Source organism: Acartia tonsa, chromosome 12 (genome assembly GCF_053477335.1).
Source record: "Acartia tonsa isolate MP-2025a chromosome 12, ASM5347733v1, whole genome shotgun sequence".
Classification (NCBI taxonomy): domain Eukaryota; kingdom Metazoa; phylum Arthropoda; class Copepoda; order Calanoida; family Acartiidae; genus Acartia; species Acartia tonsa.
Window position 1 is genome coordinate 20,290,752 of NC_137271.1, and position 25,494 is coordinate 20,316,245.

The window sequence follows — 25,494 nt, forward strand, 5'->3', positions numbered from 1 at the left end:
AATTTAGTCTGTATATTGGCCTATCATTGGTCATTTGTATGAAGTCATTTTTTACAGGCACTATAAAATGCTTCAATTATGAAAGATAGAAAGCTACTTAATAAAAAAGTAGCTGCGATAACAACATTAAAAAGGCCACCAACCAACACTTATATCTAGTGTAGTGTTTAAAAAACAAGGATGGCAACATTCATAAAAGCGAAGCGCTGAAACGGTAGGACAAACGGACATTAATACTTGTATAGTGTCCTAACTGAATAATCAGAATATAAATTTGTATGAGAGTCTATGCAAAATTGTAAGTAAATTTGTTGAAAAACTGCTTGATATAGAATACTGTTTATGGACATACTTACATTTTTAGGACTTAATTATAGAGTTGCTTCGCTTGTAATAATGTACTTTGTTGTCCCAGGAATCAGCATACAAAAAAGCAGATCAATCGGATAATTAGATCATATAAAAATTTGATGTTAAAAAAGTTAAAAAACCAACATGTTTAAAATGGACGTACTGGCATTTTGGTAATGATTATAGAGTTGCTACGCTTTCTAAATCGTACCTAATTACTGCAGGAATCACTATACAAAGTTTGAAATCGATAGGACAATTCTAACATGCCTAAATTAACGAAAAAAGCTATCCGTTACAGACGTACGGACGGACGGACCGACCCTAATTATAGAAAAGCTTTGCTTTTATAATTAAAAACAATTTATGTTAAGTTAATATATGTTTATTCCTTCAAATTTGTTAGTAATTACAAAAAGCAAAATAATAATATTAAATATAATATTTATGACTTTTATAGAATATTTTATTACAATGATTTCTGTGATAAAATAATTTTTAAGTTTAATGTAATCTTAAAAAGTTAAATATGAAAATTTAAATAAAAACTTTTAAATATTTCAGGGCAAATAGATATTAAATATTTCTCCCAAATTTAATAAATAAAATAAAATAAAAATTTTAAAAGCACATATGTTTTTTTCGCAATATTCAAATGCCAAATAACTTCAATTAAAAACACCAGTTTCAATTTTTAAATTATATATATTTAGTTCAGTATATTCTGTTCTTCTCTTCCTTTATCGTTTTCTAAAACCAGCACATTGATTCTTTTACAATAAATTACTCAAAAACATGGATAGACAAACGAACAAAGTAAATTATTTTCCAGTATGGCTTTGAAACCGATTATTATCCGCTTGACTAGAACCGGTTCTCAATCACATTTATTTCCACGAATATTAAAATAAAAATCATAAAATTGATAACAGAGTTGTTGGCCGGGGCCTTAGGAATCTCGGGGCGAAAAAACTGGTTTTAATCTTTTAATTTTTCATTTTGATATCTGTGGAAAGCTGTCTATGATACGATGCGATAAATAACTATGTAGAATGTTGGATGATTCTTTTAAAAAGAATAGAAAATGCTGGTAATGTTTAAAAAGAATCACCCTGTTAAACTTTGGAATCATAGTTGACAACCATCAGTTTAGCAGACATGAGTTCCCAGAGAGTTCTTTCGGAAGAAGTCTTGGGTCAAGAAGTTCTCTTGATTCGTTTTCGTCTCACTGAAAAATATTAAAATTAGATTATTTTAAATATATTTTAATTTGGAGATTTAGATTCTTTTAAAAGCGAAGCTTTTCTATAATTAGGGTCGGTCCTTCCGTCCGTCCGTACGTCCGTCACAGAGATTTAGCTCTTTTCGTTAATTTAAACAGGTTAGAATTGTCCTATCGTTTCCAAACATGATGATTCCTATAGTAGTTAGGTACAATTTAGAAAGCGTAGCAACTCTATAAACAAAACCAGGATGTCCGTACGTCCATTTTAAACATGTCGATTTTTTACTTTTTTGACAACAAATTTTTGTATGTTAAAATTATCCGATTCTTCTGATTTTTTGAAAACTGATTCCTATTACAACAAGGTACAATGTTATAGGCGAAGCATCTCTATAAACAAGTCCCAAAAATGTAAGTATGTCCTTAAACAGTATCATCTATTTATGCAGTTTTGCAACAAATTTTCTTAAAATATTGTTTGTACTGATGAATTAATATTCTGCTAATTCAGTTCTGACAATCTACAAGTGTTAATGTTTGTTTGTCCTTCCATTTCAGAGCTTCGCTTTTATTGATGTTGTCATCCTTGTTCCTAAATCACTACATTGTTGAACATCAAAGCTAATCCTATTATATAAAGTGGTAAGCTTTTTTGTCTGTACCGAAGGATCTAACTAACCGCTCAACCGACATTGTTCTCCTTTACAGTGAAATTTCTTATATGACCAGGGAAGGTTTTAAACTATTTTGTGGGAGGGTATCTTTACCCCCCATCTCCCTTAAGTGTCATTAGAGTCTTCTAGGGGCGTATCCGCTAGTTATCAGATATAGTATCTAAGCAATATGTCTAGATATAGAAAGATGTATATCTATCAATCTATAGAAAGATATATAACAAGCTGAAATAAAGCTATAGTAAAGCTATATGTCTACCTATAATAATCTTTCCATTTATCTAGGTAGACATACCTATCTGTCTAGCTTTAGTTATAGATAGCCATCTATAAAGCTGTACTAAGATATCTATCTAGCTAAAGTAAGCTATCTATCAAATAAAGTAAGCCACAGCGAACCATAGCTATCTATTCAACTTGCCAGTTAACTGGAAATGTCTACTGTCTTGTTCAATTGTATATCTATATATAATAAATCTTTCAATCTATGTAGTAAGCTAAATAGATAAATTATCAACTTTGTTACTCTAACTAACTATCTCTAAACTACACAAGCTTATTAATCCATTTTTAACATCAATGAATCTTTTATATGAATGATTTATATCATGATATATGTATATCTATCTATTTACCTGAATAGCTTAGAAGTAAGTCCTAGAATGCCCATATTGTCCCACGTATTGTCTGTGCTACTCTTTCCACTAAACAAAGATTTTGTTAAAACTATTTGATAACTTCTAAACCGGTATGGCAGTAAATACTCTTAAAAGGTCCTAGGAAGAAGGTTTTCAACCATTTAGGGGAAATAACCTCCACTAACTAAAGATATATCTTAGAAAAAATTGCATCCCACTATTTTTTTTTTATAATTGTAAATGGATGTTTTATCTTCCCTTTTTATTGCATTGTTTACATTATTTTTCCTAACCTGTAATTGTCATAGGAATCAGTGTAACTGTCTTCATTTGCGTCTTCATAAAGTGCCTAGAAAAGTAAATTTTAATAAAATATTAATCTATAATGCATTATATATTCTATAACATCATTAAATTTTGCTTTAAGGTAAATGAGATTGTCATTTACAGTGATTTATCAACAAAAAAGTGGTTGTGTTGATTTTTGTGTCTTTTTTACCTCAGGGAAGTCCAAATGTCTTTTTGCTCTTCTGCTGCTGTTCTTCCTAGAAAAGTAAACAAAAAATGTCTTGTGTAGCATTACAGACAGACATTGTCAAAAAAATATACAAATGAACTTTTTGAGTTAAAGAGTTGCTTAAATATTAAAATGTAATGGGAAATCAAAAAAAAATTAAATGGGAAGTATCCATCTATACCTAGAAAGAACAGGAGTGCTAGAATTACTCTCTAAGACGTATCCATCTATACCTAGTAAGAACAGGAGTGCTAGAATTACTCTCTAAGACGTATCCATCTATACCTAGTAAGAACAGGAGTGCTAGAATTACTCTCTAAGACGTATCCATCTATACCTAGTAAGAACAGGAGTGCTAGAATTACTCTCTAAGACGTATCCATCTATACCTAGTAAGAACAGGAGTGCTAGAATTACTCTCTAAGACGTATCCATCTATACCTAGTAAGAACAGGAGTGATAGTTACTCTCTAAGAACTATCCATCTATACCTAGTAAGGACAGGGGTGCTAGAATTACTCTCTAAGAAGTATCTATCTATACCTAGTAAGAAAAGGAGTGCTAGAATTACTCTCTAAGAAGTATCTATCTATACCTAGTAAGAACAGGAGTGCTAGAATCACTCTCTAAGAAGTATCTAGCTATACCTAGTAAGAACAGGAGTGCTAGAATTACTCTCTAAGAACTATCCATCTATACATAGTAAGAACAGGAATGCTAGTTACTCTCTAAGAATTATCCATCTATATCTAGTAAGAACAGGAGTGCTAGAATTACCCTCTAAGAATTATTCATCTATACCTAGTAAGAACAGGAGTGCTAGAATTACTCTCTTAGAACTATTCATCTATACCTAGTAAGAACAGGAGTGCTAGAATTACTCTCTTAGAACTATTCATCTATACCTAGTAAGAACAGGAGTGCTAGAATTACTCTCTTAGAACTATTCATCTATACCTAGTAAGAACAGGAGTGCTAGAATTACTCTCTAGGAAGTATCTATCTATACCTAGTAAGAACAGGAGTGCTAGAATTACTCTCTAAGAAGTATCTATCTATACCTAGTAAGAACAGGAGTGCTAGAATTACTCTCTAAGAAGTATCTATCTATACCTAGTAAGAACAGGAGTGCTAGAATTACTCTCTAAGAATTGTGTGGATTCATAAGTCAAAACGCTGTCATAACCTAAAAATATATTATATTGAATGAAAATTATATTATTATTTGTTTGTTTCTTTCACAAGCTAAAAATATTATAAAGCTAAAAGTTAGAAATAAGATTAATAACATTTTGGAAAGCTAATTAAAAATCTTTTCATCTATTTTTATACATAATAGTAGATACTAGTGACTGTACTCCTAGTCTAAAAACATATAAAGAAATAAAATTATTTGCCTAAAACTACCAAAGACCTGTAAAGCTTCTATAAATAAATAGTAGCATACTGCTGCAATGTCAGACCCCTGATTTGCTTACCTGAAGTATCGGAAGTGAAAGAAAGTCTGCTCATGGGACGTTCTGGAGAGGTTGAAGACGACCTTCTGTCCGACCTTTGATAAAGATTTTGATGAGTAAGGAAGCAGAGGAAGCAGAGAGAGAGAAAGAGAGAGAGAGAGAGAGAGAGAGAGAGAGAGAGAGAGAGAGAGAGAGAGAGAGAGAGAGAGAGAGAGAAGAGAGAGAGAGAGAGAGAGAGAGAGAGAGAGAGAGAGAGAAAGAAAGGGCATTATGGGCTGTTATTACATTAGTTTCCAAAGTTTCATAATAACGTTTTCTTATTTATCAATTTTTATGCCATTTCTTAGATTCCTGGTAAAGAAGAGAAAAGCATTATACAGGAAGAATAAGAAAAGTCGTGTTTAAATTGTCAATGATAAAGAATTGAAAATTTTCTTTGGGCATTTGCGGAGGGGGTTGGAAAATTAGGCAAGGCACCCGCCCTCCATTTCAAATTAAAAACCTTCCAAAGACGTATGAAGTTATGATGGCTAAATTGTATGGATAACCACATGAGTTTATCGATTAGTTAGCGAGATCATTCGATACAGACATACTAATAGACATCTTGTTACTTTTATTTAGGGATAAATATTAGGAGGAAAGAAAGGGTTGTAGATTAAACTGTACCTTGCTGAATAATAGTAGGATGGAGAGAATGTTGAGTTGCTAGCAAGACTAAGGCTTCTAGCAAATAGGTATATTATATAGAGTTGGTTTAGGCTATTTAGCAAGGGTTATGTTACCCTCTACATGATATATATCAGAAGACGAGATGTATCATCAACGATATAAATGTCTATAAAGGTTTTAATAGCGAAGTTACTTTATAATTTGAAACATATGTCCTTCCGCCAGTTAGCAATGTAATGTGGAAAACTGCTGTATTTTTTATGTAGATTCCCTTTATAAATAAATATTCAGGGGATAATTTACTTTGTCCGTCGATCTATCGATTAATTTAACAAAGATCAATACATATTTTATACAAAAAGGTATATGTTTATGACATTGATCAGTTTATTTTGTGCTTTGCAACTTTTGGATGTTCTCATCCTTGTTGTATAAATCAAAATATAAATAACATTGTATAACCTAAAATAATCATATATATGAATTTAGATTTTAGAGATTCACTTTTATGGATGTTGTCATCCTTGATTTATTAATAGATGTAAATAGTACCTTCTGGAAGTTGAGAAAACTGCACTACTCAACGGGGTTGAGCTACGTCTATCAATTTATTATCATTATGTTTTTACTTTAGATTAGGTTTATACAAAGATATTCTATAATATAAAGTGGTAAGTTTTTTTTGTCTCAAGCTTAGGATCTCAATAAATACTGAGCCGATTGGGTTTTATATTTTAAGTAGGCTTCATATATGGCTTGTGATGGTTTTAGGTTATTTCATTTTCAGATTTAAGTCTTGGGATGGTTTTAAGCTATTTTTCTAGACCCTATCTGACCTTTAGAGTCCCTAGATGCTAGAAATGTGCTTTATCAGTGTGGTAAGTCTCTCTGTCAAGCTATACTAGTTTACTAGCGGCTTGGCACCCTGCTTTCAGAGGCTTTCTCCAGAAGAAGAACAAGCTTGTTATATAAATTGAAAAATGCAAGAATTTCTAAATCCACCAAAATGTGAATTAAAATGATAATAGTCCTCAAAGATCCGCTACTAAGATGTCTCGTCTGAAAATAAAATTAAATCATTGTTTGAAAAATCCGCTTAGTTTGTGATTATTTGAAGAACTTTGCAGATTTAGGCCAATTTTAAAAAAAAGCAAAGTAGTTAATTAGGATCTACACATCTAAAAAGAAAATATTTTTAGTTTTAAAAAAATCAACAGTTTTAAGTTTTTAATAAAAAAAGGTATAATAGTCGGATATTGTTTGTCAAATCTCATAAACTTCTAGTCCTCTACCTTTATCAGAAGCCGATAAAATAGAGGGAAAACAGATTAGTAAGGTCCAGAAAGTGGCCCGACTGTAATGGCTTAAAAGATTTGTACTACTCAAATAAAGACAGCTGTTTCAGGACCTAAAAACAAAGGTTGCTATATATAGAGGTGAAGGAAGCACTGACCTTATTTTCGTTGTTCTCTAATTTCTCTCCATGAACGCAGCAGTCGCTGAATGGTTAAAAAATGGTAGTAGAATATACATGGATATTATGACAAGGAAAAAACTGTCCAAAATTTAAGTTGCCAACACGGACGTTATTTATTGGTCAGCTCGTTCATCCACTAGGAGGCGAGGAAATGGGTTGAAGTGGGTAAATAGAGGGTATCGTTAATTTATCCAGCTACAAGTTTCACTTTATAGACAACATGATAATCTGGTGTAAGATCCAAGTAATAATAAATCCATTATATTTCATGTTTAGCATTAATGTCGTATTCTTAAATACATTTTCTAAAAGATAAAATTTATTGACCAAACATTTTGTTTATGTCAAACGTACAAAAATAGATAATTAAAACAGGGAAAATGTTGTACACAGTAGCTCAGCAACAAGATAAAAAAAAACCAATAAACTGCTACACAGAAATCATTCATGGCAAAGTACCTCCAATAGTTTTCTTAAAAATGAGGGTTAATAAAGAGAGATGGAGATAGAAAGCTAGAAAGATTGAGAGAGAGAAAAAAAAATAGAATTAAAAAGATACAGTGTGTTTGTGTTTTTTTTTTCGTTGCAAAGAAACTATAGACTGTGTAGAATACTACTAGTGGCTGCGTCACTTTAATCTAACACCCTTGTCGAACACAGAACCTAAATTTTCGGTTAGGTTACATTGTGTACTTAGTAGGTGACTGTAAGTAAGGGCCCGCAAGAGCTAGGCATATGAAAAAAAAATACCCCTAATCAAATTCATTTCAAAAGTTTAGTTCAACCCGTCTACAATAATATCAAATATCAATATCAATATAAGTAAAATCCAAAGTTGCATAGAATATTTTGAAAATAATTTTACCTGCTAACAGCATAACTAGCATAAACCTTTGGCTTTCTTTCTCTTCTCTGTAAACAATAATCATGTGTGTTTGTATAATAAGATTTCGCTAACCAAAGGACCTATATGGTTCCCCTCTACTATGAAAGTCCAAGGAAGGTTTATAACTATTTTAGAGGATGGTTGTAATGACATTGTATGAACATAAGAATAAATAAGTCACTCTTGAAAATACATTAGAAGGAAGTAAATTCATAACTTTATTTTACCTTATAAACTTCAGGCGTCTTATAAACGGGAGGCAATCCATAGGTACCCTCCTAAATAAAATAAAAAGTAAGAGGTACAAAACCTTAAATAGCCTTGTGGTTAAACCTAAGCAACACCCCTATCATCCAGGGATGTTTAAGGGGGCGGGGGTAAAATGGTTTAATGCCATTATTTTTTTTTATAATGAGGTAAATCTTTTTTTCTTCCAAAGAATTTTTTCCCAGAGTAAATAAAATTTTACAGAGTAAATAAAATTTTACTCTGTATTATCTTCTTTACATTATAGCTTCTAATTCGTCCTTAAAAGGTTTCTAGTTATTTTAAGGAAGGGTACTACTAAAAATAGAAAAAGAAAAATCCCCGAAAAAAATTTTAAATTGCCGCTAGATAGCGAAACTACATGACTTACTGGACTTTCTTTCAGAAACTTAATCTTTTTAAAACTAAAATTTAAAGTGAATGGCCTCTAGGGGCGTAGCTGTAAGTACACAACAATAATAATAATAATAAGAACTTTTATTCAATAACTCTTTCAATCCTGTTATGAGAAAATCACATAGACATTGCAATTATTATTAATTAATATTACATGATAATGAATATATATATTTATAATAACTATAATGTTTTCATTATTACGGGTGAACATATCTGATGATTTTGGATCAACTAGGTGATTTCTCTTTGGCGGCCCAGGTGTGGCAGAGCCGCTTCTGGCTGGACTGTGGTTGATGACGGTACCACTTTCGCCGGCCGTTAACCGCCAAGAAAAGATAAAACAAAATAAGAAATACAAAAAAAACACCCAACCTTTACATCTTACTTTGATTCGTACTTTGAACAAAACAAAAAAAAAGATACATAACTATAAAAGTTATTATTCATGAAAATTTTGTAAGATTTTATCAATTCACTCAGTTTTTTTTAAAAATATAAACTTAAATGTTTACATGCCATGAAATTTAACTAGTGCTTGAAAACAAAATGACAAAGTATAAAAAAACTACAAGAAATTGTATTTTGTCATGCTCTAAAAGTTTTGGGCATTTTTTTATAAAGGCGCGTAGCGTCATTATAATTGTTTGTTTTCTGTAAAACACAATGTAAATGTGGGTAACGTTATTTGTAGTTCTTTTTACAAGCAAGGTGGCTCCAATTAGCCTATGGTTATTTTTTTTAATTTCTAATAGTTTGAATAAAAATTAGCCCTTCAGAAGAAAATTGATCCCCCATAAACTATAACGATATTAGTCATCTATTTATTTTACATTAGTAATGAAATTTGATTTTGATTGAAGGGGTAATCATCAAATAACATAAAACTATCTGTGACCTCCAGGAAAAGAAAAAGCAAATCAGACTAACCATTTTAGAGATCGTTAGCTTTATTTAAATAAAGAGGTATAACTCACCTCCGAAAGGGGGTACAATCCACCCCCTGGGGGCCTAGAGGGAAGTGGGGCCGATTTCCTTCTCATTTTTTCCTCCTTCAAGGGGTCCTCATATTCTCCCATTACCTAAAATAAAACAAAATCTAAATGTTTGATTACCAACAGTAAATGTTTAAAATCAGGGTTCGATAGCTAATCTGGGGGCAGCTAGTAAAGTTATTTATTGCATCGTATTATAAACAGCTTACCGCGTATATGTAAAAATTATAAGATTAAACCCAGTTTTGTTAGCCCCGAGATGCCGTTACAGACTTTTAAGATTGCGAACTGAATAATAATTTTCACCTTTGCAGTTTTAAAACTAAAGTTCGGCGCAAAAAAGCACTTCTTTGTAAGAAAAGTTCTTTCTAAAATAGAAATAAGTTTCCGGTGTAAACAAATAAACCACACCCAAAATTTCAAGTGAAAAAAGTTGGAAAGAATTAAATTAAAAATATTTTAAAATTGTGTGGCATTTTTCTAGCGTTTAATTAAAAATGAGTATCTAAATACTTTTTACAAGAACTAGCACTTGCGACCCCAGCATCTAGGGGCTCTGTAAGGAAGCATCAGAAAAATAGCTTAAAACAATCCTAAGACTTAAATTAAAAACTAATAGCCTAAAATTTAGGGTGGATATAGCCTCTGGTTAGAACTATATTTATTTTTATATGCTTATCCATGTTTAATAGTAACAGACAGACGTTTTCATGCACTTTTCATTTTTCAAATATTTCCTTTTTAAGAAATATATAAATTGTCTAATTCTTTGATTTAAAAATGATACTCCCTTATGTTAAATCTAACACAAAGAACTTCAGACAAATTAAGTAAAACGGCTTAGGTGAATGGAGAGTGCTAAATTTAAATACCTGAACATAAATGTATAAGTCTAATCAAAATCGTGTGTAAATTTCTTGCAAAATTATTTAAATACAGGTTACTGGTCAAGATAATTCTTAAATGTCTAAAAACTTAATTAATATTATTAATGGACCTACAGACTTTCTGGTAGCAATTATATAGTTGCTACGCATTTTAAACCTTACCTTACTGTTATAGGAATCTTTTTGCTAAGTTTAAAATCAATATAGGACAATTCTAACATACCTAAATCAACCATAAAATCTATCCGTTACGGGCTCATGTACGAACGGACCGACCCTTATGTAGAGTAGCTTTGCTACTACAAAAAGTAATAGCTGTAGATTATAAGCAAAGGCATCAATCTAACCAAGGATATATACCAAAGTAAAGGGACAGTGTTTTATATCATTTTTACAAAAAGCAAAGTTTTTCGACAATATGGAAGTGTCTAAATGTTCCAATCAAGATGTATTCTTACTAGCATAGCAGCTCTCTAATCATTACATTAAAGTCTGTATTTCATTGTTTTTTTTTGTTCCAATCATTACAGTAAAAGAATAGAGGGGGCAGGGGTTAAATGACCCTATGCCGACTTTCAATTGGGTCTTTAAATAGCAGCGAATAGCGTCAGAAATATTAACACAGCCAAGTTATCGCAATAGAGCCGAAAGCAATTTGCTAGCAGACGAAAAAAGTCCCCCACCACTTAAGTAGTTTTATAACACCACAATCATGTATATATAATTTTTTTAAATTTTTTTGTTTGCAATAATTAACTTTCCTTTTGGGATTTATTTAATAAAAAAGTTATTATTTATTAGGAAAGACAACAAAATATAAAAACTCGAGTGTACATTTAAGCTAAATCTAAGGATAGATATTCTTCCCCAACTCCATATATAGACACTGGGGCCAGTAATTTTAATCCATCTTTTTTTATAGCGTACCTACACTATAACTAGGATATTTCCGTCCATTTATACTGAACATATAGCTCTGATCTTAAATATACGATAAATGGAATCATTTTTTGTTCTTTATTAATGAAGTAGGATTTTGAAAGCGTAGCAACATTATTTTATAGATAATCTGTACGTTCAATTATGAAATAATGATTATCCGCAAAGCATCTCTATAAAAAATGTGTCTATAATATCCCTTTACTAATGTCATTTTATAATTGATGAGCTTCGCTTTTATGGATGTCGTCAACCTTTATTCTTGTTATAACTTCAAATATATTCACATGTTTATACAATTCATATATAAGTGATAAAATGTTTGTTAAAATGTCTGCCATTATGTCTGAATGTACGTCAGTCTGTACCATTTTCTAATTCAAAATAGATAAGATTCAGATCATGTGCTCATCATCAGATCATCGTATAATAGCTTTCCGCGGATATTAAAATGAAAAATTAAAACTAGTTTTGTTAGCTACAAGGTACCTAAGTCCCGGTCAAACAAAACTGCTATCAATTTTATGATTTTTAGTTCAATATTTGCGTAAAATGATGCTATACATGATTTTTCAGTATGGCTGAGAACTTATACTAAATAATTTCTAATTTTTTTTTATTATTTGTCGGTTGGGGGACTAGGTAATTACTAAACTAAATTTTAAAAAAAGATAAAACAAAAGGTAAACAAGGATGATAACATCCATAAGTAGCAAAGAACAAAAAATAATGGATAAGAATACGGACATGGAGATTTCAGACAGACATTCAGGCAGATGGACATACAGACTACGGACATTTTAAAGTATAGAGTAGCTTCGCTACTAATATAAATTTAGACTTATTTTATTTGAATAAAAGACTTGTTTTGTGGCTTGGGATAGCAATAAGACATGTGGGCAAAAATGGTTAATGAATATTTATAAATTCAGTGATGATTGGTAAATTAATATGCTTATAATTTATTCAATTTTTAGTGCCCGTTTTTACACCTTCATTTTTTTCCAAATACAAAGACAGTTATGTCCACAAGTAGCACAACAAAAAATAACAGTAAACTATATATGTTTATGAAATAAAAAAAAGAAAGCAGAGAGATGTACTTTGTCAACCAACAATTTGTCAGCCCCGAAGGGCAGATACATAGATTTACAGTATGGTTGAGAACCGGTTATAATCCAGTGGACAAAAATGGCTTCGAAGCCATACGGGAAAAGTGTTTAGCAAAAAAAGGGATTTTAAAGGTTCCAGGACAAACGCAGGAGTGACAAACGTCGAAGTGGACAAACGCAAGACTGTTAAAAATATTAAGCTAATTAAGTATTTCTTTACAGGTTAGGTTAGGTTAAAATATGAATATACAAATAAGCCCCGCAGGGATTAGACATGTAAAAAACCTACAAGATGGTTTAAAATAGGTTAGGCAGGAGTGACAACTCCGACGTTTGTTACTCCTGCGTTTGTCCCAGGACCTTTCATATTCTGAACTATAGCTACCCGCACAAACGAATAAACCTATACAACTGAATAGTTTTGCATCAAAGAAGCCAGTGAGTGCGATAAAAAGGATTGAATGAAAGATAAAAAATGATGAATTGTCCAAAAAGGTACTTTGTTTATTGTCATATTAGACGTATTACTTATAGAAAACCTATGAAATAAAGTAACATGATGTTCTTCTATCTATCTGTATCATAATCATATCGGTTCAGCGTTTAGCGAGATCCTTCGTTACAAACAAACAACCAGACAAACACCTTCTAAATTTATAACAAGGACAAAAAATATAGCCTATTTTTTCACGAATCATTTTGTAAGGTTTTTTACCAATAGAACCATTTTAACAGACTCTAATTGAACTCTAATGTTAAAACCCAAGATATGAAAGGTTTGTCTAAAATCATCAATTTTAATCGGTTCTCTCTTCAGGGTTAAGAAGGAAGAGTTTACATGAAAAAAAGTCAAACAAAACTGTCAAACTATAAAATAGCAATTGTATATAAAAACGTAAAAATAACTTGTGTCAGAACAAAAGAATCAGAATATAAATGCATAAAAGTCGAAAAAAAATCGTAAGTAAATTTTTTTTTTAAAACTGCTTAATTACAGGATATTGAACGTACGGACATTTTGGTAAAGATTACAGCGTTGCAACGCTTTCTAAATCGTATCTCACTACTACATGAATCACTATGGAATGTTTTAAATCGATAGGACAATTTTAACATGTCTAAATTAACGAAAAAAACTTTCCATTCCGGACAGATATACGGATGGACCGACCCTAATTATAGAAAAGCTTAGCATGTAGCTTAAACGTCGGAATTTCACATATTTTAAAAATCTTTTTTAATGATCATGTAAAGGGTTTCAAAGGATTAAATAAGTATTTTTAAGTTTCCGAGTATTTTAATTGCAGTTAGCTGTTCCTGAAATGTTCTTATTTGTCACATTTTTGGAACACCTTTATAGGCCTCTACTACACAGCTTCAATGTTAAGATTTGTGTGGGCGAGAGGATAAATTAACCATAGAATTGCTTATATCATACACTAAAATATATCTATATTGGAAATATGGAAGTCGATTTTTAATTAATTGGATGGTGCACTAGATTGTCATGTGTTGTAATAAAGCGATACTCACAGCTGGCTAAAATAACGATACAATACATCCCCTCTCCTCCTCCTAAATGAACAAACTGACTAATAAATAAGGTCCATATTAGCAACAAAAATTGACGACAAACTTTCCCCTTTATCCACTTATCCATTATTATGAATTTTAAAGTCAAGTTTTAATATTAGCCAATGAGATCTAGTTCGTAGAAAAATACGACCAATTACAGTTTGTCTTGAATCAGCCAATGAGAGGAAAGGATAAGTTCTGGCCAATCACAGAGCTATATGAAGATTTACATACAAAAAAACAGACAGACATGTTACAAACTATAGAATAGCTACGTATGGTTTCGAAAACCAGTAGACAGGCCACGAAAATAACATTGAGAAGCTTTGCGCATGAGCATAGATAATTCATATTTCATCTATGACTTTTAAACTATGATACAAAGCTTCCAAGCAATGTAGCTAAACAACCACCAAAGCATTAATTTTTGAAAATCTTTGTAAATTAGAGTAAAGAAATAGAGGGGGAAGGGGTTAAATAACTATATGTCCCTACCCCGAGGACCCTGTGCCGACTTTCAATTGTGTCTTAAAAACCGTCGAGAATATTAACACAGCCAAGTCGCTACAAAAGTGCAGAAAGCAATTTGCCAGCAGACGAAAAAGGTCCCCAACAAGGGAATCCTGATATTTGTCTAGTTATACATCTAATTTATTCTTTGTGTAAGATTTTTTTAAAATCCGAAAACAGATGTTTTGTTGGGACACCCATATTTGAAAAATGACAGGGCTGATTTAAAGTTAATTGTTGAGCTTGAAAACTTATTTGTAAAGATAATTAGAACCACAAACAAAAATGCGGGGTCTAGGCTGTTCAGAGTGTAAATCTTGCAGGGGTGGAGGGCACACTTCATTGTATATTATACTGGTACCCAAAGTTTTATAGATATGTTATCTTATTATTTGGCAAAGAAAACTTTGGGTACTTTCGATGGGTTGTTTCCTTACTAGTAGTGTCCAAAATTTTTCACAATATATTATAATCTACAGAAAGGTAACTAAGTTTATCATCAATGGGGATGTATATCAATTTATCGTCCATAATCTTATCCCTTAAGATACCTAAAACCTTGGGATGTAATCAGGGAGTGTGAGTACAATGGCACTGATATTAATCTAATTTCATTTACCAACCAAAATTCAACCCAGGTACCAAAGGAAAAAATAACACATAATGATTGGGAGGAAGATTAATTTATCGACCATTGTCATATCCCTACATGTCTGGTTATAATGTATGAAGTAGTTAGTACTGAGAACATCATATAATTAATATATCTTTCATATTTGGCCCTTTAGACTTTTATTTTTCATTGTCATTTTATAGGCTATTTTTTTTTAATGGGTTTAGATAATTATAATATTATTTAATTGGTTGAGAAATGACAAAAAATACACCGTTTTATAGAATTTGCACAGTTTCTTCTTTTTTTGCATAACATCTGCGGATTTTTTTTGTCTCTGTGTTTAAAATAGCCAATGTCTCAGATTTCAATACTACAAGTAAATTAAAGCAGTGTTTATATAATACAGCGACAATACTTAAACTATAATAGCGCGGCAATTATTAATGTTTTTATGACCAATAATATTTAAATGAACAAGGGTTCAAATATTATTTTTATTTGAGGGGGGGGGGCATATTTTTATAATTATGTATGAATTAACCCGCCCTCAACACCAGTTGAGTTTTTGTATTCTGTTATTTTAAAGAATCACCTTTTTCTTTGACATTATAAATTTAATGCTGGGCCTAAAACAAACCATACAAATTACAATTCATAAAGGGTAACCACATATTTTTTGTTTTATTAAATTTTTTAAGGATTTTTTTTGCCTATTATTTCACATTAAAGTAAATGAAAGGGCATGAGCTATATTTTAATATGTCGATGGGGTGGGGACCTTGTTCCTATTTTGTATTGGGTCTTTGAAATCAGCTAATAGCATCCGAAATACAAACACAGCCAAGTTCCTACAAAATTGCAGATATCGAAAGGAAAGAAAGAAAGAATAAAAGGGTCTCCATCACTTGGGCCAGGTAGTTGTCTGGATTATACATCTATACTTATACATTTATTTTATAATCAAAACTTAACATAGACATCTAAAAAAGCTTCCTAGAAAAATGTATGCTAAAGCTGAAAGTACTCACAAACGAACATTGCTTAACTAGAGTATAGTTGTGATTCTAAAAACCATAAATGGTAAAAGGCACTTTTTTATCATTTTAACCATGGTTAGGCCATTGTGAATGATATGTAGTGATTAAGTTAAAACAAATGTGGATGCTTAAAAATGTCTGCCCCCTTATAATCAGGAAGGGGGAATACAATGGCAATTAATTTTATAAACCTTTCTTCCTCCAAGAAAGACAAACTACCAAATGCAATATTTAACGCTAGATAATAAAGGAGGATTATATTTCGTCCCATTAACTATCCCTGTATATGACAATGCTATGTTAACAAATTACATATGTATAATAATCGATATATTATTACTTGGATGTTGCACCAGCTTTTCCTGTACTCTGATAAAGTGATACTCGCAGCTAGCTAAAATAACGACAACCCCAATCCACCCAGTTTACCCTATCCTCTTCCCTTCTATTTGATGAATGAACTGACCAACAAATGAGGTCCATATTCGCAAGCTAAATTAACAAAAAAAATCCATTATACATATACAACACATAAAATTTTAAACAATTCGTTTCCCTCGCTCTGTTTGTGATTATTGTTTAGATTTAAGAGATGCCTGAGTTTCTTAACATCTATTATTGTTCTAGAATTTATACAATAAAACATTTTTAAAAATTTATTAAAAAGGTATAAAAATATATGTACATATATTTCCTTTTTTCAAGTATTCAAGAACGTTTACTCATATAAGGGGTGGGGGGGGAGGGTTAATGCAACCATCTCGTAATCAATGTATAAATGGCACTTAGAATTCGAATTTCGATCTGAAATTTTGCATGAGTAATCCTTTGTAGGCCTATTTTCCCTAAATCGAACAAAAATTTGGAAAGTAACGGCTAACGGCTGGCGGCTCAGCAGTTTTGCCATTTTTAAGCTATTTTGAAGGTAAATCTATCACGAAACCTATCTCTACATAATACACTTTCCCGCACTAAAACGTTTTCAAACGGTTCTAGCCGGTAGTTGCTGGTACTAGAAATCTAAAAAATGATTTTGTATGAAAAAATATGTTTTAAAAGATGATTCCTAAGTAATTTATGACAGATTTGCCCTAAAAATAGCCAATAAAACGGCTAAACGGCTGAGCCGTTAGCCGTTACTTTTTCAACTTTTTGTTCAATTTAGGGAAAATAGACCTACCAAGGATTACTCATGCAAAATTGTAGATCAAAATTCGAATTCTAAGTGCCATTTATACATTGATTACGAGATGGTTGCATTACCCCCCCCCCCCCCCTTTGTTTTATTCCATAATTAAACAAACGTTAGACCAATTACAATTACGTTTTGATTGCAAAAGTTAATTCTATCATTGTTTGATACAGACATTAGTAGAGTAGAATTGAAAAAATGATAAAACTGACATAAAAATTCCAAGATGTAATTAAGTACAAATACATAATTACTATACAATAGATATTACTTATTTGTTCAATGCATAGAGTACTTTTTTATGTAACCTTGATTGCAAAACTTTTTTCACTAAAATATTTTTGTAAGTAAGTTTATATGTAATGGTGTTTTCTCAAATTTAAAACTTAAATTATAAATTACGTCGTATCATGACTGACGAAGTTTCCTTAAAGGCAAGTAATTACCAAAGGCGAAATTCTACAGATTAATTAGATTTGTCATTAAATAAATAGGTTAGAATAGGAATTTAATCCTTTTTATAACAAGTTCAAATAAACATGCAATAAATGTATAGATGTATGAAGCAGGCAACTACCCGGCCCAAGTGGTGGAGACCTTTTTGTCTGCAAGCAAATTGCTTTATGTTCATTTGTAAAGATTCGACTGTTTTATATTTACGACGCTGATTTTAAAGACCCAGGGAGAAGGGAAAGCGATTCAGACAAATAATTCCCCGCCACCATCTTAACTTACCCCCCCCCCCTTCTTATCTTCAGTTTCATAAAAACAAGTTTTACGCCAACTGTACGCCATTAAATTATTTAATTTTCAACAATTTTAAATTGAATTAATTGGCTGAATGACAGCCCCTGCAAAGACCCAATACAAAATAGGGACAGAGTTTGCCATGTGGGCAGAGTTACATATAGCTAATGCCCCCATATTCTTCTACTTGAATATACACTAGTGGCTTCGCCCTATGAAGTAATGGGAAGTCAACCCTCCTAAATAGTAATATTCAAAAAAGTTATTCTTTGTTTAATTACTCTGTTGTAAAATCAAACCCAGGTTGACCGCTGTATGCACAAAAATTTCAATTCGTAAAAATTAAACCCAGGTTGTTTGCTGTATACACAAAAATTTAAATTCGTAAAAATTAAACCCATGTTGTTCGCATACACAAAAACTAAAATTTGTAAAATGAATATTTATTTTTTATTGTTTTTTTTTTTTGGGGGGGGGGGATACATGGGAGCTTCGCCCCATGGTGCACTTGGGTTCCCCCACCCCAATAACTGGTTTTTAATTACCAAAATAAAAAAAATAAAATTTGTGAAGTGGTAATTTTTTTTTTAGGGGGGGGGGGGAAGAAAATAGCTTAAAACCACCAGAATACCAGTAGGTTTATTCTCAGAAGGGTAGAGCTCAATTTGTTCAGCAGTTACTGAGATTTTACAAAAAATGTCAATATTTTGTTTAGGGGGTGTGGATTTTTTAGTTTTTTGGGGGGCCTGGGGATGTCCCACCCCCAGGAAAATAGCTTAAAACCATCACAGAACCAGTAGGTATATTCCTTGAAGAGTAGAGCCCAATTGGTTCAGTGGTTACTGATATCTTAAGCTTCAGACGGAAAGACGGACAGACAGACAGACGGACGGACAGACATCAAGCTACTTTGTATTATAGATAAAAGGGACAATGCTTCCGTACTATTACAAAATAATTAAATAAAATACTCTAATCTCAAACTGAAATGGTTTGATAATGAGACATTTACAACAAGTATTTTTAATTCAATAGCGAAGCTATTCTGTTTTTCCCTTTAACTGTCTGTCCGTCTACTGCAGGATTTTAAAAAGATCAATAGGCAACAACTCGTTAACTTAAATTGTTAGTCCATATGTGTGTCTGTATGTCTAGCTGTTCTTGTCCCGTGTGAATGGGTAGGGAGGAGATGTTGATTACTTGGCTGCTACATGAGATAGGCTACTAAAATTTCACAAGAACAGGAATTTATTTTGGTGGGAGTAAAATGAGGGGTTTCAAAGTTTGAGGTGGATAAACTCCCCTTTACTCCCACTCTTGTAGGTCTATATATCCCCTTTAATCTTATTATCATTCAGTTTCTGTTTCTGGCCATTTGTTTAATCTTCTTTATCGTTTATAGACATTGATATTGTTATCCTTGTTTTGTCACCAAATTAAACAAGACAAGTGTAATATCATACAGGGATACAGGGACAGAGAGATGTTATTTTAATTATCAAATATCAAACTAGAGATATTATTATTTAGGGGAAGATAATTGTTTCACGACTCTTAGAATAACAAATCTATAGTATAGATGTATTTACAGATAACTACCTGCCCCCTTTTCCCCAGGGCCTTTTTCGACTGCTGACAAAATATTTTCTGGTACTTGGCTGTGTTAATATTCCTTACACTATTGGTTGATTTTCAAAGACCTTATTGAGAGTCGGTACAAGGTCCTTAGGATGGTGACATACATTTATTTAAGCCCTTTTACCTCTAGTGTTTTAGTCTAATGTTACAATGATAAAACTTCTAGCAAAATATTCATAATAAAATATAGCATTCTCTTATTACAATTAAACACTTGATTTTTAGACCTATCATACATATTTTTAGTAGCGAAGCTACTCTATAATTCACTTTGTCCGTCAGTCAGTCCGTCCGTCAGTCCGTCCGTAACGCTATGGGGGAAATGGGATTTACTCAGCTCCTATAAAAGATAGAAGGCTGGATTTTTTTAAACAATCCCACCATTGAGGAGCACAATTAACTATAAAACATCAATGGCGGTCGGACGGCTTTTTAGCAGGTTTTAGGCTATTTTTTTTTATTTTCCACATTTTTCCTCATATCTTTGGTGTTTATGGTCCGATTTTCAAAAATTTTTCAGTTAGAGATATCAAAATTAAATTTTCCGTCGTTTGGAGAACCAACAATGACAGTCAGACTGCCTTTTTGCAGGTTTTTGGCTATTTTTATATTTTTTACATTTTCCCCCATATCTTTGGTGTTTATGGTCCGATTTTCAAATTTTTTTCAGTTAAAGATATCAAAATTAGATTTCCCATCGTTTGAAGAAAACAACAATGACCGTCAGTCCAATCCATGAATTTTTGTGCTTCGCTACTTATGGATGTTGTCATCCTTGTTTCTTACTTATATACTTTTAAAAATTTCCTTTTTTGTTTAATAATTTTAATAAAAAAGCATTCTAAATTAAATTAGTAACGTTTTATGTCATAATTATCTCCTAATTTTATTATCAAAATAGTTAATAGCTTATAAAAGTTGCAAAGCTGCTAAAAAAAACAAGGGTTACTAAATCTGTAAAAACAAGAATGCCATAATCCATAAAAGCGAAGCAAACGAACATGAACACTTTTAGAGTGTCAAAACCTAATAAGCAGAATGAAGATTTTAAGGTATTAACAAAAATAGTATTTATAGAGATGCTTCACTTAAAATATTTTACCCTGTTGCTCTTGGAATGTTCCAAAAATTAACAAATAGAGCTAGTTACGTATGCATGTAGATGCCCTAATAATAGAAAATCTTCGTTTTTAAAAATTTGTTTTTTTTATGATATCCCCGTATTCTAGTGTTAGTATAAAGTGAAAAAAATACTCTTAGAACCACTACTTTTCTCCTTCAGAGATCTAAACAGGCAATGACCCGATAAATTAATGTACATCCCCAAATATATTACACAAAATTACCCCTTCTGTAGATTATAAATAGTAGTTGAAACGTTATGAACCATTTAATCAAATTTCACTAAAAGTCCCCAAAGTTGTTATGCCAACGAACAAAAAACATTGCTATTAAACTTTGGAAACTCGTTTAATAAACAGCCCAATGTCCCCTCCACCCTGTGTCTCCTTTCATATGCAAATGCAACGGCTAGGTCTTGTCAATCATAAACGGGCTTAATTCATACAAAAAATGGATCTCTGTGGAAGTTGAATGTGTGTCTGTTTGCCCTACAAGAACTCTAAAACGGCTGAACGGGTAGTTATAATTTTTAGAAAAAGAATGTCGGTGCATCTAAGCTATATCTACGGTATGTCAGCAGTGTAACGTTCGTTTGACATTCCGTCATAAAATCTTGTAAGTTTTTTAACAATTATTGTTATTCCAAATTTAATTATGTACAAAAGTTATCTCTCTAATTTGATTAGAATAACATTTCAAATGATCATAAACATAATTACCCCTATTTGAGAAGTTAATACTAGCTTGGAGCCAAAAAATGAAAAAAAGTTTTTAATCCAACAAATAAGATAACGTGGTTATAAAACTTGTGGAACCAGTGTACTAAATTGTACACATGTTACCTAATTTTAAAATTATAATTCTATATTAAATAGATTTTTGAATAAGCCCACAGAAAGTCTTATGAAACACAGCATGCTATTGAAATATTATTAAATTTTATTTCTTGAAAAGACAGTCCTTTTCATTTTTAATAGACCAGCGGTTGCACCCCTATCAAGCGGGCCGAGCGCTGCGGCTAGGTAGGCAAATGGGCCGAGCGCCGCGGCCAGAGTTCTTAGTTCTGTCGGAGGGGAGAGGGGGGGGGGAGGTATAAAAATTTTCAAAATTGAAAAATAATTTCAAAGAGGATATTACCCAAAATTTTAAATATGTAAGAAAAAAAACATTGAAAGAGTTTGCCAATTATCTTCTTGAGCTTTAGCCCTCGAAGCTAGGGATGAAGCCATAAGTAAAGGGAAAATATAACGAGTATCCCTTTACAAGGTGCTGCACCTTTGAATGACATTTATGTTTATGAAATAAATGGTTTACATTTACCTCCGCAATGCAAATTATTGTTGCAACAGCATGGGACGTTGGATATACGTAGATATATTGATAACTTATCAATGGACCTCATTTATTATTAACTAGCGGCTTCGCCCCTAGCCTCTAAGAGCTTTGCAAAAAAAATTGGCAAAATACGTAAAAGGACCAAAAAAATCTTCTACAAAAAACCAAGGAAATCCCCTACAAAAAAAATTGGGGGGATTTTTTTGTTTTTGGGGGGTTGGGGGTGTCCCACCCGAGAAATAGCCTAAAACCACCACAGGACCAGTAGGTATATTTCCTGAAGAGTAGAATCCGATCGGTTCAGTGGTTACTGAGATCTTAAGGGACGGACGGACAGACAGACATAAATCGCTCTACTTTGTATTATAGATATATCCACGTTACTATATGAAGTTGTATATTTTTATGCGAAAATTTATGCAGAAGTAAATGGACACACTGTACTGATCTCTTTTTTTATGCACATATACGCCCTAGACTATTTGCATAGATTACGATGTCTGTCTGTCTTGTGTTTGTTTGTTTGTTAATATCTCTTAAATGAATATTGTCTACTTAAGGTTTTTCTCACAGATTTCTAGCTTCCAGAAAAATACATTTTTGAAACTGTAAATAGACGAATTTGAAAATGTTATTAGCATACACTTGTCCGTGGATACGAGAATAAAAGAAATATAATAAATCCATTAGAGAAGTTTCTGGCAATTGGTGGAGGAGGGTAATTTTGCGGGAAGGGGAATTTTTTCCATGGGCGATTTCTCTTGACAGGATAGTAGTACCCTCCCTAAAATAGCTATAAACATTCCCTGACAAGCTTTACTATAGAGGAGAATCATATCGGTTCAGCAGTCAAAGAGATTCTTTAGAACACACAGACAGAAAGATAAACATCTTGTTACTTTTATTTAAGGATCAAAATTCATCATAATTAACTGTTACGTTAAAATTATTTTTCTTAAAATATATACTTTTAGTCTAAATACAACTTTGCGAATTTCCTCATTCAAAAACGTTTAAAAAATCCTACGCAAATTTTGATAAAATCAATCATATAATACTTTTTTCCTTTTATGCAATCTATATAATACAACGGATTTTTGTTTACATCATTTGGTGTACTTTTTTTGTTGAAAATCAATTATGATACATATTTTGAAGAATAATAATAACTCAATAGTGATACTGTTTTACTTTAATTAGAGGCTGTGTCCTTAGCATCTATGGGATCTGTATTCGAAGATTGAAAAAATATCCATTTATCACCTGGGACTTATGTAAAGCTTCCCTAAAATGGAGAACTCAATCAGCTGAAGAGTCATAAGCTTAAGGCAAAAAAAATAAAGAAGATATATAAATCATTATAAAAAAAACAAGCAGGATATCTTTCTGTATTACGCTCGTCTGTCTGTCGCTTACTTCTGAGACGATATGGCTCTCCTTTACATTAAAGCTTCTTATAGGCCCACAGAAGATTTTAAACTACTTTTAAAGAGGGTAATTTCACCCTCCAAAGATAAATGTATCACCCCCCCCACCAAAAAAAAATACTTTTTCTTTTAAAAAAAGGAATTAAAAGTGTTTGGTCACTTATACAATTCTCTCATTTAATTGTTGGCTTTGGAACATTAGACACTTCATAAGTCTTCATTGGTTAGTTCAAACTAGCAGTGTTTAAACCTTTTCAACCAATAATTTTCAAACAATAAAAATCTACTGAGAAAAAAATGTGCTAATCATGTTTGAGAATGTATCGTCCATCGTCTTATCCCTTAAGCTCACTGAGCATATCTGTTTGCTTTTTTTTATTTTTGAGTGGGAAGAAGATATGTGTTTAAAAAACACTTTCTTTACACAGTTTAAATATTCATAAGCTTTAGGCTTTAACCCTTTAATGGTGAAAAATTAAATAACAACAAAATATAAATGGCTCTGACCACACATCCCCATAAGTTGAAATTAAATGGGGTGGGTGTTGTTTTCTATTCCTAATCCATGGCTTATACCTAACTCAGCGGGGGAGTACATAATGTAACCTAACCTAATCTTTACTACAGAAGCAAAAAAGTAAACAAAACAAATAAAAATTTATTATTTTTAATCTATTGTGCTCAAAAAGTCACTTTGAAGTAAAGTGCTGTCTAAAAGGGATGATAAAAAAGAAGAAAAAAGGCAATATCATTTAACTGCGGATTATTTCTAGGGGTTGTCAGACGACTGGCGGTTAAAGTTTTGTGTAATCTGTACGGCTTTTGCGCTCAGCCGTCAGTAAAGGGTTAAGCTATGCAAATAAAAAAACACGACATGAATAATAATGAAACATCATTTTCTCTCCTTAAAACTAAACTCAAAATAACCCCAAAAAGGCGTCAAAATTGAAAAAAAAAAAGTTTGATTGAAAAAATATATTCTATCCATTGGGTATTTGACAAAATGAATCATTTAGAAGAAGGGGAATAGATGAATTATTGTATATGGATGTAATGAAAAAATAACTGCTCTTTTGTACACTTTCTAACCAACAAAATGGCCGGATTATTCTTAGCACTGTATTATTATTGGCACAATTGCTACAAAAGATCAGAAAGTAATTTGCTAGCAGACAAAAAATGTCCCCACCAATGGAACCAGATAGGTGTCTGTGTTATAACTGAATACATATTTATTATCTAATGATATTTTAGGTTCAGAATATGACCTTGTGGTTTCCTATCTATCTATCTACTGACCTCTGAGGGTATCAGGATTTTGGGTGCAGAATATGACCTCGTCGTTTTCTATCTATCTATTTACTAACCTCTGAGGGTATCAGGATTTGGGGGGCAGAATATGACCTCGTGGTTTCCTATCTATCTATCTACTGACCTCTGAGGGTATCAGGATTTGGGGGGCAGAATATGACCTCGTGGTTTCCTATCTACATATCTATTTACTAACCTCTGAGGGTATCAGGATTTGGGGGCAGAATATGACCTCGTGGTTTCCTATCTATCTATCTACTGACCTCTGAGGGTATCAGGATTTTGGGGGCAGAATATGACCTCGTGGTTTCCTATTTATATATCTACTGACCTCTGAGGGTATCAGAATTTTGGGTGCAGAATATGACCTCGTGGTTTCCTATCTATCTATCTACTACCTCTGAGGGTATCAGGATTTTGGGGGCAGAATATGACCTCGTGGTTTTCCTCGGACCTCCACAACATTCCCTCATTTTTAATTCACTTCTGAA

At 32.1% G+C, this 25,494-nt stretch overlaps 1 protein-coding gene across 2 annotated transcripts; it reads right to left on the reverse strand.

The window, feature by feature from the left end:
• Positions 1 to 1,462: 1,462 nt before the first annotated feature.
• On the reverse strand, positions 1,463 to 25,494 carry LOC145333165 (uncharacterized). 2 transcript variants are annotated; one of them, XM_080178317.1, is made up of 15 exons: positions 25,439 to 25,485; positions 24,992 to 25,028; positions 9,538 to 9,642; positions 8,125 to 8,175; positions 7,877 to 7,923; positions 6,988 to 7,033; positions 6,565 to 6,593; positions 6,087 to 6,134; positions 5,532 to 5,588; positions 4,884 to 4,957; positions 4,519 to 4,591; positions 3,388 to 3,433; positions 3,182 to 3,237; positions 2,886 to 2,954; positions 1,463 to 1,579 (listed from the first exon to the last, which is right to left on the reverse strand). In XM_080178317.1, the coding sequence occupies exons 1-15, from the start codon at positions 25,474 to 25,476 to the stop codon at positions 1,501 to 1,503; spliced, it is 855 nt and encodes a 284-aa protein (XP_080034443.1). In that variant the 5' UTR covers positions 25,477 to 25,485; the 3' UTR covers positions 1,463 to 1,500. The 2 variants fall into 2 exon arrangements, with proteins under 2 accessions (XP_080034443.1, XP_080034442.1); XM_080178316.1 differs by lacking the exon at positions 24,992 to 25,028 and having other exon boundaries at positions 25,402 to 25,494.